The following is a 15,568-nucleotide window of genomic DNA, read 5'->3' as shown; positions in this document are numbered from 1 at the left end:
ATCGGAATAACTCTTATAGCTATGGCCACGTTCGCGTTCTACCTTTGGCAGTGTATGTTCAATTGTATTATTGACTTTTTTTATCTTGAAATGGATGCATTTAGTTTGTAGCGCTTTCACGCCCACGTGAAGGCGCACTCGCACTTGTTTACGTGAAGAAGAGTGCTCACACGCCAGAAGAAGACGGACAGCTACGTAGCTCTGAGTGAGTGAGTGAGTGAGTGAGTGGGCGAGTTAGCGAGAGAGAAAAGACGGCTGCGAACCTACTTTCATTGTTTATGCTTTTAAATTATCTCTACAGAGGCAACGCCTGCGTGTATCATCTTTTCTGTTGTTGTTGTGTGTTTTCCACCCGCGATCGGACACTTAGAGCCAGTTGTGTGGTTGTTTGAACGATGTGCTAATGATAGTGAACACATGCTAACCTGTTACTTATTACTGTAATAATACCTAATTATCATTTATTTACATTGATGCGAACCTGCTTGCTATCGAGGACCAAATTGATTCAGCAAATTATACGGACGTCCAGCATTGTCTTTTGGGAGTTCGCTGTATAGCCAGGACCGAGCCGTAGCGTAGGACAGTATATTCACATTTCGTTGTTCATGCACTGTACACTGTACATTTATTTAGCATGTTGTTCTCTATTGTATTTTAATATTAACTTGCCTTTCAAGATGACATGTCTGTTCTATGTGTTGGATTTTATCAAGTAAATTTCCCCCAAAAATTCGACTTATACTCTGTTGCGACTTGTATATGTTTTTTTTTCTCTTCGTTGGGCATTTTATGGCTGGATCGACTTATACTTAGGTGCGACTTGTAGTCCGAAAAATACGGTAATCATACCCACTGAATGAGTCGACTTTTAGGATACTTCTAATTATACCTTTCATATAAAAAGGTGCTTGTCTGTAATTGAAAGAGAAACTAGAAATATGTAACTCCAGTTCACGTTCTTACTTCTATTACCTTGGCAGAGTGGAGAGTGGTACATTACTTCATGGCTGTCATCAGAAGCATCTTTTTTTGGGAGTGTCCCCGAGGATAATTTCAGCCTGAGTAGCACCACAAAATGCTCCTTCACAGTTTAGGATGAGTGAGAAAAAAAAAAATTCCAAAGAAAGAATGGTGAGTTGTTGTTTTTTTAACCTAATGGCAAAAAAAAGAAACGTAATCCAGACACATTTCCCACTTAGAGGTCAATGTTATCATGTCAACTTAAAAAAGTTTATTGAAATATACATTATGACTATAAAAAATGTATAATGAAAAAGCCATGATTACTAATGTAAAGTTTAACATGTTCCAATATGCCTTTGAAGACATATACAAGATGCTAGCAATCTAAAAAGTCAAATAAAAAAATATACTCACAGTATCATTCTATCCATTTTCTAACAATGTTACAGTTGAGCTGGATTGTGTTCTAGCTGACAATCACAAAGCACCTAGGAACATACTGTAAAATCCATTGACAATTACATTCACAACTATGTTCACTGTAAAATTTTCAATTCACCTGGAATTGCATGTTTTTTTTTTCCATTTAAGAGGGAGCCTGAGTCCATGAGAAAACCATTTAAGCCGAGAACATTCAAGCTCCACACAGAAAGGCCTCCTGACCCTTTTATCCTTTTCCAATAAAGAATTGGATTCTAAATCATTTCTCCCACATTGCCTATTATTTCCAGTGACAATGGGAAAAGAAAAATACATGATTTCTTTTTTTATCCATCTGTTGTATAATATTCCAACACACTAGATAGCATGGCATGTCCCCACGCGCTTCCTTTACAGATGAAGAATGTGCACGGCAAATAGGCACATGAGAGAGGAAAACTTCTTTTTCATAGATACACACTATATCGCATTATTATTCTTCATTATTTTAGTTTTCATCATACATGTTGGGCAGGAGGTCTGTTTTTCCTGTGCCCGTACAACGGTATCAGAACAATTGGTTTAAAGTGGTCAAATTTGGTTTTGTTTACTTGTATCTTGGCATATGTCCCTATTCTCGTCCTGGATGACAAAAAGGGACGGGCTAGGTGTAACGTAATAGCCTGGTCCCTGGGTTACGACGTACCCGATTTACGCGATTTCGAGTTTACAACGCAGGAGTGTTTTTTTTTTTTTAATATATATATGTATATATATATATATATATATGTATATATATATATATATATGTATATATATATATATATAAAATGTTCACTTTTGTTTGGTAGCACAACCTTTAGACAAAATAACTGCGAACAAACACTTTCGGTATCCATCAATGAGTTTCTTACAATGCTGTGCTGAATTTTAGACCATTCTTCTTTGGCCAACTGCTCCGGGTCTCTGAGATTTGAAGGGTGCCTTCTCCAAACTGCCATTTTCAGGTCTCTCCACCGGTGTTCTATGGGATTCAGGTCTGGACTCATTGCTGGCCACTTAAGATGACTTCAGTGCTTTCTGGCCACTTTAGAAGACTCAAGTGCTTTCTCTCAAACCATTTTCTAGTGTGTTTTGGGTCATTGTCCAGTTGGAAGACCCATGACCTCGGAGGGAGACTCGCCTTTCTCACACTGGGCCCTACATTATGCTGCAAAATTTCTTATGTTATTAGTCTTAGAGAGCATACGACAGGATAAAAAAAGTCTTAAATAGCATTATTATGTGAATTAGAATCATATTTTTGGACAATTCGACTATATTCAACAATTTAGCAAAGCGCAGATGACGAGAAATTAGTCTTTTAACGCCTACCATTATAGGGCTCTAGAGTCCCCAACAGGTGGATGACGTAAGCGGGAGTTTGGGCTCATCGGTTTTACTATTCAGCCCATTGAGGGGGAATTATTCAGAACGAGGAAAACGCGACAAAGAGAGCCGCAAAGTGTCATTGTTTCAGTCTCTCTACTCTAATATTTTTACAGGATATTCTTTTTATCCAAGTATTTTTTTCCCCAATAGCTAAATAAATGGCTTGAGACGGACCAGTCAGCCAGTCGAGGGGGAACTATTCACAACGAGGAAAACGCGACAAAGAGAGCTGCAAAATGTCATTGTTTCTGTCTCTTTACTTCAATATTTTTACAGGATATTCTTTTTATCCAAGTATTTTCCCCAATTGCTAAATAAATGGCACGGTCGTGACAAATAACAGTCTTGTGCTAAATGGAATATGAAATAATAAAAATGCATTTATTCAGGACGACATGGCAAAATTACTCCATAATGGTCAAAACTGTCGACTTCACCTTTACTGTCGCACCTCCCGAACGATATTTTATAACAACTAAATCGGACATATGTCATTTCCCTTCCCCGGCTTCGGAGAGTGTAAACAAAACCAAGAGGCGTGACAGCTAGCCGACATGCTAACCCGAAAAGAGTGATGTTTCAAAGTCTTCGAAGTGGAAAATCACACATAACTAGCCAGGATTATTTGACATGACGACTGGGTTGTCGATTGTCTTCGCGGATCGGCAAACCGCCCGCCGAAGAGCAATTTACTGCTCGTTCCCCGGAGGAGGGCGGCTACAGTTGTGCAGCTAATGTGCATGAGGAGAGCTTTTTACATGTCTATCAATGATCAAACGTAAGTAGTCCTTTATTTAAAGAAAGTTTGTAGTGTTTACTTTGTAATCGCTGTATTCGTATTTGGCATAATACAAAACAAGATGCTTACTCACTTCCAATGGTCCCACAGTAGTAGGGCTTGTTTTGGTCAATATCCACGGTGAATGGGAACCTTTTGAAACTCCAAAAAGGCGCACACGCCTCTCCCTCATACAGCAAGATTTTTCTGCAGCCGTTCAGCTGGCGTGATGCAAAAAATAAACGTATTAATCCGCAAAATCAGCTGAATCCTTAGTCCTCATACACAACAGTACGGCTGTATAGTGAAGAGGACGCCTTCATCTGTACACGTCACAGCGCCGTCCTCCTCAATGCAAGACCGAAGCCGGAAGTCACTAATTTTCATGGCGCGGAATTCAAAAAACTAAATAAATATAGCAATCGCCTCCACACACATCCAAGCGGTCCAGATCATTCAGGAGCATAAAATACTGCGTGTATTATGAAATAAACATGCTTTTTCGTGTCACATGCACTTTAAGACTTCATAATGCCATGCACATGGTCAAGTAGTCCATTGCCAGAGGCAGCAAAGCAACCCCAAAACGTCAGGGAACCTCCGCCATGTTTGACTGTGGGGACCGTGTTCTTTTCTTTTGAAGGTCTCATTTTTTTCCTGGAAACCCTATGTTGATGCCTTTTCCCAAAGAGCTCTACTTTTGTTTTATCTGACCAGAGAACATTATTCCAAAATGTTTTTGGCTTTCTCAGGTAAGTTTTGGCAAACTCCAGCCTGGCTTTTTTCTGTCTCTTGGTCAGAAGTGGGGTATCCTACCATAGAGTCTCTTTCATTCAGACGCCGATGGATAGTACGAGTTGACTCTGTTGTACCCTCGGGTTGCAGGACAGCTTGAACTTGTTTGGATTTTAGTCAAGGTTCTTTATCCACCAGCCCCACAATCTTTCGTTGAAATTTCTCATCAATGTTTCTTTTCTGTCCACATCTAGAGAGGTTAGCCACAGTGCCATGGGCTTTACACTTATCGATGACACTGCGCACGGTAGACACAGGAACATTCAGGTCTTTGGAGATGGACTTGTAGCCTTGAGATTGCCCATGCTTCCTCACAGTTTTGCTTCTCAAGTCCTCAGTTGTTTGGTCTTTTTTTCTTTTCTCCATGCTCGTTGTGGTACACACAAGGACACAGGACAGAGGTTGAGTCAACTTTAATCCATTTTGAATGGTTTAACGTGTGATTTAGTTATTGCCACCACCTGTTATATACCACAAATAAGTAACAAGTGCTGTTAATTACACAAATTAGAGAAGCATCACATGATTTTTCAAAGCGTGCTTATACTTTGGTTCAGCCCATTTATGGAGTTTTGTGTAAAATGATAATGATTTTTTTTTTTTTTTCCATTCTCTTTTGTGTTTTTTCATTGCAAGCAAAATAAATGAAGATATTACTACCAAAGCGTTTGTAATTGCAGTCATTTTCTGGGAGAAATGGAGCATTATCTGACAGAATTGCAGGTATGCCAATACTTTTGGCCAGCACTGTATAAGCGGCTAGTTAAAAACGCAAATTTGAATTTCTGTTATTGAAGATGAAATGGATTTAATTTCATTTTTATTGTAGTTTCACTCTGCAAGTGTTTATGTCATGAGCAGCTGAATAAAGTCTGCAAACCACACCTTCGTCTGTCATCGTCATTTCAGTGCTTAGCTCACTGTCTAGCTTGGACTTAGCTCCAATGTCTTGGCGAGGACAGTACAGTAACGTATAATATATGTTTTTGGATTGTTATTTTGAGATTTGAGGGGAGTATTTAAGGGTACTTAAAGGTTTACTTAGTGTAGAAACGGAATTTGTTCGTAACGAATTCAAGAATTCAAGTAAAATGAGGAGGATGAGTATTGGTGAGGCCAGATGTCTTCTCGGACAAAACCAGGAGAGAAGAGCCGCAGGTGGCTGGAAGTGATTGCTACTGAGGCTGCTGTATAATCTCATATCCTTTCAAAAATAGTTTTAGAAGCAAGCAGTCAAAGGGCCACCGCAGAGCAGATCATCACTGCTTGCTGCATAAGTTAGGATATAGCAGCTGGGCTGTGTCTGATGAGGTCCATGCAATATTGATAACTTACAGTATATTGGTTGGAAGAATCATTTTATCCAAGACTGATGTGCTCTAATACCACTCTTGAATTATTGATCAAATATAAACAGTTGCTTAAATAAAATTGCATTGTGACGGTAAGTTCTACAAGTGTACCAGTATATATGGGTTTGTCCGAAAGCGCAAAACAGAATTCTAGTTCTTATTTTTCATTTCATATACTGTAATTCTTTTGGCAATAGATGGTTCTCTTAATTTGTATGAACATGACAGAATCTGTAAATCCTGTAATAGTAATATAACAACATTTTCTCCCATTACATACACGGAGCACACCCGGAATACTCCTTTCGGAGAGGGCAGAACCAGTTGTCACAGTATACTACGTTGTAGATCAACCCAGACAGAAGAAAATGCAAAGTTGAAAAGAAGTCAGAAGCTTCATAATAAAATTGCAGAATAGATCGTTTGTCATGATCATTTTTGTTTGTGGCATGAAGAAACAATTACATGAGAAGAAAGTTCTTGCTGTTGGCTCCCATTTTATCTGTGTTGAGATGGCATCATTTTGCTGATTTGCCTCAACCTTTTAGACTCAAAATTTCAAGGTGCAAATTCGGCATTTGCAATTCCTCTCACGTCTGATAAATCACATTGCACCTGCTAAATTCATGTATTTGCATATATACGTCCACAGCGACCCTCGAAGGGAAAAGCCGACAGGAGAAGAAGATTCACAAAAAAACATTGCAAATGTAGAGAAAAACCTGCCTTTTAATTGGATACACTTTGTTTATGTTCTTCCAGGTCTGAAACGAAACTATACCTGCGACGTGTGTAGCGTGACTTTGAACTCTGTGGCACAGTACCACGCGCATCTGCAAGGCTCAAAGCACCAAAACAAGTGAGTTCATCACGCTACTGTGGGCTCCAGAAGTAGAGCTCATTTGCACGTTTTAAGTATTGATGTCGATGCACGTAATGCTAAATGCTACTTCTCATTTTTGTGTGCGGGAAAAAAAATGTTCTCGTTGCTTTCATCTGTGTCCTTGAAATCCCCTGCTTCTAGAGAAGGCCTGTGCATTTTAGATACAGTGCATTTCACACTGCATGCATAAATTACGAGAATATTGTGTAACGCGGCAATGCTGAGACTGAAATTTTATAGATGGGTTTATTTTGCTGCAGGCACCCTTGGTGGACTTCAGTCTCATTGCAGATTATGTTTCCCTAAGAAAAATTGATGTTATTTCCAGTTGGCTAAAATTGGGTGAAATTAGTCACATTTATAATCTTGGAAAAGCGGGTCAGATTTGTGGAGTATGAATACACAATAATGTACTGAGTTTTATCAGTACACAACAAGAATAAAGCTATACAATGTCAGTCTACAGCTTCTAAGCCATCTTTCTCATTGGGATACAGCAAATATCGGTGTGCTACGCTGGAAATGGCATAGTTTTTCCACAGTTTAGATGTATTTATTTGAATTTTAAGTACATTACTTTCTTTAAAAATGTTTGGCAGTGTGTCAGTTAAACTTCCGTGGAATACAATTGAAATTACCCCCTTTTTTAAAATTTTATATAGATGCATTGGGGACAACTTTTACAGTGGCTTTACAGTACGTCTACTATATTAAAGGGATCCACGGACAGAAAGACTTGTAGTTCTTAAAAGATAAATGTTATGAGTGGAAATAATTTGACATTAAAACCCCTCTTGATGCTTTCATTTTTATACAATTTGTAAGATTAGTTTAACTAGCAGGTTGCTGTTGTTGACGTCACAGACTGGTGACGTCACTGGGTTACGCTGCCAGCCTTCCAGAGTATGACTCTAACAACATAAACATGTCACCTTTTCAACACTTTCAACTTGAACCTGAGAGAAACATTAATGCACATGACAGCACTGTCGATATTTCACGAGCAGCAAAAGTAACAGGAAAGACGGGATGAGACAAGACGAGAGTATGACAAAACCGGTGTTCTGCCAAAATGTGCTACTCTGGCAAAACACCCAAAGTACCACTGTGCGTTGTTTTGTTTAGATACATACGAGCAGAACGTACTAAAGATGCCTTAAAGTGCCTGTGACAGCACTTAAAAAAAATCTTAAATGGCATTATTATGTAAATTAGAAACATATTTTGAGACGATTCGACTATATACAACAATTTAGCAAAGGGCAGATGACGAGAAATTAGTCTTTTAATCTGCCGTTTAGCCCCGCCTGTCATTATAGCGCTCTAGTGTCCCCACATGCAGGATGACGTCGGCAGGATCACGATTTCAGCCAATTTAAAAATTCAGCCCATTGAGGGGGACGATTCAGAGTGAGGAAAACTGACAGAGAGCAGCAACATGTCATTCTTTCAATCTCTCCAATATTTTACAGGATATTCTTTTTATCTAAGTATTTTTCCCCAATTGCTAAATAAATGGTATGGTCATGACAAATAAGTCTTATGCTAAATGGAATATGAAATATTTAAAATGCATTTATTCAGTACGACATGGCAAAATTACTCTATAATGGTCAAAACTGTCGACTTCCTGCACCTCCCGAACGATATTTTATGCCACCTAAGTTAGTCCGACTTTTGTCACTTCCCTGTCCCGGCTTCGGAGAGCGTAAACAAACCAGGAGGCGTGACAGCTAGCCGACATGCTAACCCGAACAGAGCGGCGTTTCCGAGTCTTATTCTCACCTTTCAAAGCGAAAAATCACACAAAACCACCCCGGATCATATCACACGGCGGCGTGTTGTCGACTGTCTTCAGTGATTGGCAACCCTCCCAGCGGCGAGCAGGTTACAGCTCGTCGTTCCCCTGCTGTGGGCAGGAGAGCTTGTTTGCCGGGGAAGCAGCTGGAGAATGACCGCCGTCTTGGCTGATCTCGGGGTGAACGGGAAGTTTCTGAAACCCAAAAAGGCTAACACGCCTCTCCCTGGTGCAGCAACAAAACCCTGCAACACATTTGGCTGGCGTGATGCCAAAAATAAACTAAAAAAAATATATATGTCGCATACAAGAAATTGCGTATACATATTTGTGATATTGGGAAAAAGATATATTATATAGGTATCTGATAGGTATCGGATCGGCATCAGCAAAACGTAACTAATAGGTATCGGATCTGCATCAGCAAAACGTAACTTGGAAAAAAATTAAGATCGGATGTCAAAAAATCTGCATCGGGGACATTTGTGTGTTCTCCTGTGCCTGTGTGGGTTTAATCTGGTTTTCCTTCCACTTCCCAACTTGGTCACAAGCCAAGAACAACCAACTGCTCATAGTTAGCTGGGCTAGGCTCCAGCACCCCCATGTCACTCGTGAGGATAAGCGGAACTAATAAAAATGAATGAAGAGAGCACAAGAACCTCTGAAATGTTGAAGTGTCACAACTTGCTTCTCCAGTAATTAACTTTACCTGTGAGCATAGGCAGACTTTGACCTTTGGGGCAGGGGGGGGCACAACATGTTGATGACCCCGAAATGCAGTGTCAGCAATAAAATTAACTTAAACACGGATATTTATAATAATAAGTTGACAATGAGCGTTTTTTGTTTCCCATCATTCTTGAGGGGAATTCTAAATCAGGCTGCTTAGGCAACACTTTTCGCCAAGATCGTCATCCATTGAATATGGTACGCCCGCCGGTTTCATGCCAATGTAGTTGCACCAGTCCAAAATTGTATCCCCTGGGTGGAGCCATATGGAGGTAGATTTGTGTCTTTATTATTCAAAAAACAAATGTCACGTCAATTTTTTAAAAAATGTGTTTGAATGCAAAAATAAATTTTGAAACTCAACCCCCCCCCCAAAAAAAAAAATGCATGTGAAAACTATTTTTCTTGAATTTTTTTTTTTTTTTTTTTTTTTTTTTTTTTTTTTTTTTGAAGTTTTTTTGATTGAAGCAACTTTTTTGATTGAAGTAATGTTGATTTGTTTTTGGGTCACATTTTGGCTAGGACATTTTTGTTTTTATTATTCAGTCAAAAAGTGAGTTGCTTCAAAAAATAAAGATTTTAGAAAAGAAAATCACTTCAATCAAAAAAAGAAACATTTCAATCATAGAAAACCGTTTTGAATACAAAAAAATATTTGAGATTGAAAAATTTGCATTTGAACACTTAATTTTTCATTGAAAACGTTTTCTTTGATTGAAGCAATCCTTTGTGTGTTTGGGCCATATTATGATTAGGACATTTGTGTCTAAATCATCCAATCCCCCCCCAAAAAAGTTGCTTCAATCAAAAAAATATTTTCAGTTAAAAAAAAAAAAAACATTAATTTTTTTTTTTTTTTTTTTTTTTTTTTTTATTATATGCAAAGCAAATGAAAGTCTAAGGTGCTCGAAAAATAATTTTGATCCATTATAAAAATATATATTTTTGTTCATTCCATTCATTATTGTTGCAGTTGTATTGCTTTTCAAATTTTATATATATATATATATATATATAGGAAAGTCAATTACATGCAATGACACTTTTTGGACTCCAGGAGGGGCCTGGCCCCCCCCATAAAATCCACTTATGCCTGTTAGGCATTTTCTTGTTGGAAGCGTCCATAGGGAAGAAGGCGTGACATACCATTTAACTGCGCCATGCTTCAGTCACGCTTGCTTGCATTGCTTGTTAGCGCCATGGGGTTTCCATGCACATCTGCTGTTACGTTACGGTCTCAGTCTCACACAAATGCATACGCGCACAAGCATGCCTGATTTTGTTGCATCGTGGCTTTGTGTTTAAGCAATTTTTCAAACTATTAATACAAATATTTTGCGACTTCTATTAGATATGCAATTGTAGTATAGGATTAGCATTATTGGTATTATTAGTTTTAGTGTTGCAATGGGTGATTAAAAAAAATATAATATATACATATATACTGTATATGTTTGTGTGTATATACATAGTTTTAAATAAAATGAAATAATTGGATGATGCATTTTAGACTAAAAATCAATTGTTTAAATAGAATAAATAAAAACAATAATAACTTTAAAAAAAAAACACACAAAATTTAAAAAGCTTCGAGTAATTAAAAAAAAATCAATAATTGTAAATAAAATTATTTTTTCCATTTAAATTTCATAAAGTAAATAAAACAAATTGTAATCAATTGAAAAAAGGAAGAATAAAGATATCAATTCAAAAATAAGTATGGAAGTATAAAAAAATGAAAATCTTATATTTTTCATTCCCCAAGTTTTTTAAAAACATTTTTTAAATTATTTTTTTAATGCCAAAACTTGACTCTGGGTCCCTCTTGGACCTACCAAACAGGAAAAAAATACAGTTGACACTCAAAGGTGCAGTGGTTCTATAGCTAAACTGAATTATTCAGAGCATGTGGGGGCTCGACAGTGATTCACACTCCTCACCACTGCAGCAAACCTTAAATGACCAGCTCTCTATCATACGATGGAGTTCAGTCACTGCTGAAAGATCTGGATTGTTTCAAGAATTAAAAATAGTGTACATTGTATATCACAGAGCGTTACAAAAATTGAGAAAAAAGAGAGAAAGCGAGATATGCTACCCATCCATCAAAAACACCTGACAGACACGTAATGTAGAGGGAACAGGAAAGTGTTTGCTTAGTGATACTCACACCTAAAGTGTAATTTTGTTTGAATTAATTAAGGCAGAAGTGTTTAGTGTGGTGATAAGTAACAGAGTATTTTGTTGGGAAGCCATATATACTCCAAAGAACTACTGCCTGTCTTAAAAATGATTTTGTGTAAATGAATAAGTAATGTAGGTGTGTTTGTGAGCATAATTGTAAGAAGTATTTCAAGTATTCATGCATTGAAAGAAACAAGATTTGCTTAGTGAAATCGTGGAATAAAAAATTGTAAAATTGCTTTTGTTTTCATTTGTTTGTTTGCATGCAAATGAAATATCTGTTCATAAAAAAAAAAAAAAAAAAAAAACAGATTTACCCATAAATTTCTTTGCATTTTAATATGGAATTGGCACACATGCATATGATTATGTGGGGCACTTTTTTCCTACATTAACTCAATGTAGTTAATAATAACAGTTTCAACCTTTCACTGTCATTGGCAGGTTTCACGTTATTGTCGGCAACATTTATTTTCATTTGCTCTCAACCATGCCATTCAATACAAGCTGATGGAGAGCAGTCGGCCCTTCTTTGTTGCTGCTACAAATAGACATCCTCCATTCAGTCAAACTCATAAAACAATCTGCTTACATCATACACAGCCCCTCTAAAAGCCTAGCAGTTAAATGAGAAAATGTATTCATTAAATCTTTCAATGCCACCCAATTTTTGTAACGACAACCTCTCGAGTGCCAGTCGATGTATAGCATTTTAACTAATCTTTCATGGCCCACAGGATATTGGGTTTTATGACTACCGTAATTTTCGGAGTATAAGGCGAACATGACTATGAGCTGCCACCCACCAAGTTTGACATGAAAATGGTTCATAGATAAGCCGCAATGGACTATAAGCCTCACTGTATTATGGGATATTTACACCAAAAGACCGGTAACACTTTATTTAATAGAGGCATCATAAAACTGTCATAAGACCAAATGAACCCATGAAGCTTTGAACCAACTGGCTTGCAAAGCTTCATTGCTTCAAAAATAATCATTTGGCCATCACTGCTCCCTTGGGGGGGAAAGGCACCGTCACCTGCTGTCAACACTGTTTTCGTCCAACATGCCCCCTAGCATGCATTGCAGCACTACAGATGTAAATTAAAATTCATGTTCCGTGCTAATTATTTCTTCAGTTACTGTTCTAGTTGTTTCATTGATTGCTAGTTATGTTATTTGGTAATGCTTTATTTTTTGACAGTGGCGCAATAAGACTGTTATAAGACCATCATAACAATGACATGACACTGCCCTGAGCACTAATGAATGCTTATGACAGATGTCATTTTGTGTCATCTGGCAAATTCTCACATTTGAATAGATGTAAAAGATCCGAGCTGGACATAAATGGACTTAGTGACATCATTTATCGGATGATTCTTAATGACATCTGTCCTAAGCAATTATAAATGCCCATCATAGTGTCGTGTTATAATTATGACGGTCCTATGACACTGTCGCCAAATAAACTGTACCTATTAACCCAAATAAAGCAACAAATAAGCCACAATGGACTATAAGCCATAGGATTCAGAATGAGGGGGAAAAAAGTAGCGGTTTCTAGTCTGAAAATTACGGTATTTTAATGTGAATGAAAGAAATTAAATGAAAAATCTACCGTATTCTGTTTTTTTAGTCATAGGCAGTAAAATACTCATCTACTCAAACTCATCTATTTTGAAGTGAGAACATGGAAAAAAAGAGGCTATTTTTGAAGCCTGTATTTTCTTCCCAGAAAGGGACTATATTTTTACATTGTGTGATGCTTCAAACATTTGAACATTGCTTTCTTTGGATAAAGCAGCAACAAAATCAATTAAATTTGCAGTTGATGTCAGTGTCATTTATTTCCAAATAGTCAACTGTGTTCCCCTTGAAAATCTGACATAGCAACATTTTAGATTACTTTGACACACACACGCATTAGGATTCTAGTTGATGATTTTTCACATTGCTGGCACTGCAAGAGCCCATACATATATTTGACAAGCCTAGGGGGGGGGAATATCAGTGTGGGGTGGTTATTATGTAAATAAGTCCAAATAAGTATGTGATTTCATCAGTAAGCTGAGGCAAGTCTGGAACATTTGTGACTAAAACATCAGCATGTGGATTTTCCTGAGTAATGAAGCAGAAAACAGCTGAGTCTAAAAGATGCATTTTCTGAGAGGCGCTGTAATATTGTTCCACACTCATCTTCTATTTAATGACTGTGATTTACACCAAAACACCACTCCAAAGCTCCACAAAGCACCAAGCCATTTTCACACACTGGAACAGTTAGTTTCTAGGAAAGTCAATTTTCCTAAGTCACTGATTGATTTTAATTAATATGCACAAATAACATCGTCAACACCACACATGCCCTGTCCTGCCCCGGGCCTGGTTGGCTGTGGGGGTCCCATGGTGTGCCGCGTGGGTTGAGGGGTTGCAGCGGTAGATGGGTTTTCTGGGTCGGCTTACGGTGGGGGGTGCTGGCGTGTCCCCTCATCCCTTGCCAGAGGGCCAGTTAATGGTGGCATGGATTGTCTGGGGGACTGCCCTGGGTCCGGGGGGATAGTGGAGGCCCTTTCACCGGAGCTGCGCGAGGAGGGTTGAGCCGCACTCCCCCCAATTTGCTGGAGCGATGCTTGAGCCCTGGAGCGGCCCTGTGCAGCACTTCCACTTTTCTGCATGACTATCTCACATCTGAGTGGGTTCATGCATGACTGGGTGCAATTCGGGACACTTAGGTAAAGAGATTGTCTGTGCCAGGATTAGCGATCAGGTAGCATAGAATAGGTGCCAACATATCCACACTTATATGTGATACTTATAATACTGGGTTCCATGCCTCACTTTGTTGATTTGTGTATGCTCCAACCATCTTAATCACGTCTCCTTTTGACTCACCTTCCATCCTCTTTCTCCTTGGTTATCAGGACCCCACATGGTGCCCACGGGTATATATAATTAGCTAACGATAGCATCACTTTGTTCATAGGTATAATAGGCATGTAAAAATGTATTTCTTGTTGTGGTTTGTTTTTCCCCTCTTCTGTCTGATTCCTTCCTTTCTGTCCCCCCATAAACCCTACATTCTCACTGCTTTCTCCTAATAAATAAAAACAATAATGAACAACCACAATTGGAGTACCGTATATCAAACTCCCATGTGATACATTAAAATTAGTGCTGTCAAATTTATCGCGTTAACGGGCGGTAATTTTTTAAAAATCAATCACGTTAAAATATTTGACGCATTTTTAATTAATCACGTTAAAATATTTGACGCATTTAACGCATGTGCAGAATGACCCGCGTATGCATTGCCTCAAAAAGATTACAATCACACCTTTTTTTGCTCATTGAGAGGCAGAGAAATGCGAGTGGACACAGGCGTTCATTGGACCGCTCCGTTTGTTGGCATAAGCTTAGGCAATTCTTTCACAACAAACATAACTATAGTGGCGAACATCGCAGAACATATACCGTTTGCAGCCACCACTGACAGACATGGTTGCCCAACTTCCCATCATGCATTTGGGCTGAACAGTTAAGTCGCTACAGTATCATTTAGTGAAAGCACAACAAAAATAACATTCCTATCTCTCAAAAAAATAATGTTCACAAAACAAAAAGCGCTCAGTGCAAAGAGAACTGGCATTCCCAATCAAAATAGCTATGAAAAATACACATAAAAAGTAGGGTATGATAAGGAACGATCCGAAATTGGGAATTAAATGTTGCATCCGTATTGAACTAATACGGAATATAAATGAATAGATACATTTCTATGCATTTTAGGAGTTTTGGGGATGTCCCTTTTTTTCTCTGCCTGTACAGCTTTGGGCGCAAGGGGGGAGTCCCTCAGTTATTATTTCTGAAAGGTGGCAACCCTAATAACTTACTGAGATTTTGCCTTGGCTAGATCTCTAATTAATTTAAACCTCGCCATTGACACCTTCTGGTGTATTTCAATCACTACCTTACGTAGTGAAAGACACTGTGGAAAAGCGGCAGGGAGCCCATGTGACGTCCCGCTCAGCGACGTCCACAATGGCGAGCTATTAGTTTTTTTTTTTTTATTGAAAATTTTACAAATTTTACTAAAACGAAAACATTAAGAGGGGTTTTAATATAAAATTACTATAACTTGTACCCAATTTATCTTTTAAGAACTACAAGTCTTTCTATCTGTGGATCCCTTTAACAGAAAGAATGTTAATAATGTTAATGCCATCTTG

At 38.2% G+C, this 15,568-nt stretch overlaps 1 protein-coding gene across 1 annotated transcript in view; it reads left to right on the top strand.

The window, feature by feature from the left end:
• The window catches only part of zmat4a (zinc finger, matrin-type 4a), a 97,017-nt gene that overhangs the window by 71,203 nt on the left and 10,246 nt on the right, over positions 1 to 15,568 (top strand). The window contains exon 6 of the mRNA XM_057831790.1: positions 6,505 to 6,601. Coding sequence (XP_057687773.1) covers positions 6,505 to 6,601 — 97 coding nt within the window. The remainder of the gene's footprint in view (positions 1 to 6,504; positions 6,602 to 15,568) is intronic.

This window comes from Corythoichthys intestinalis, chromosome 3, assembly GCF_030265065.1.
Source record: "Corythoichthys intestinalis isolate RoL2023-P3 chromosome 3, ASM3026506v1, whole genome shotgun sequence".
Lineage (NCBI taxonomy): Eukaryota > Metazoa > Chordata > Actinopteri > Syngnathiformes > Syngnathidae > Corythoichthys > Corythoichthys intestinalis.
This window is presented reverse-complemented; position numbering and strand designations above follow the sequence as displayed.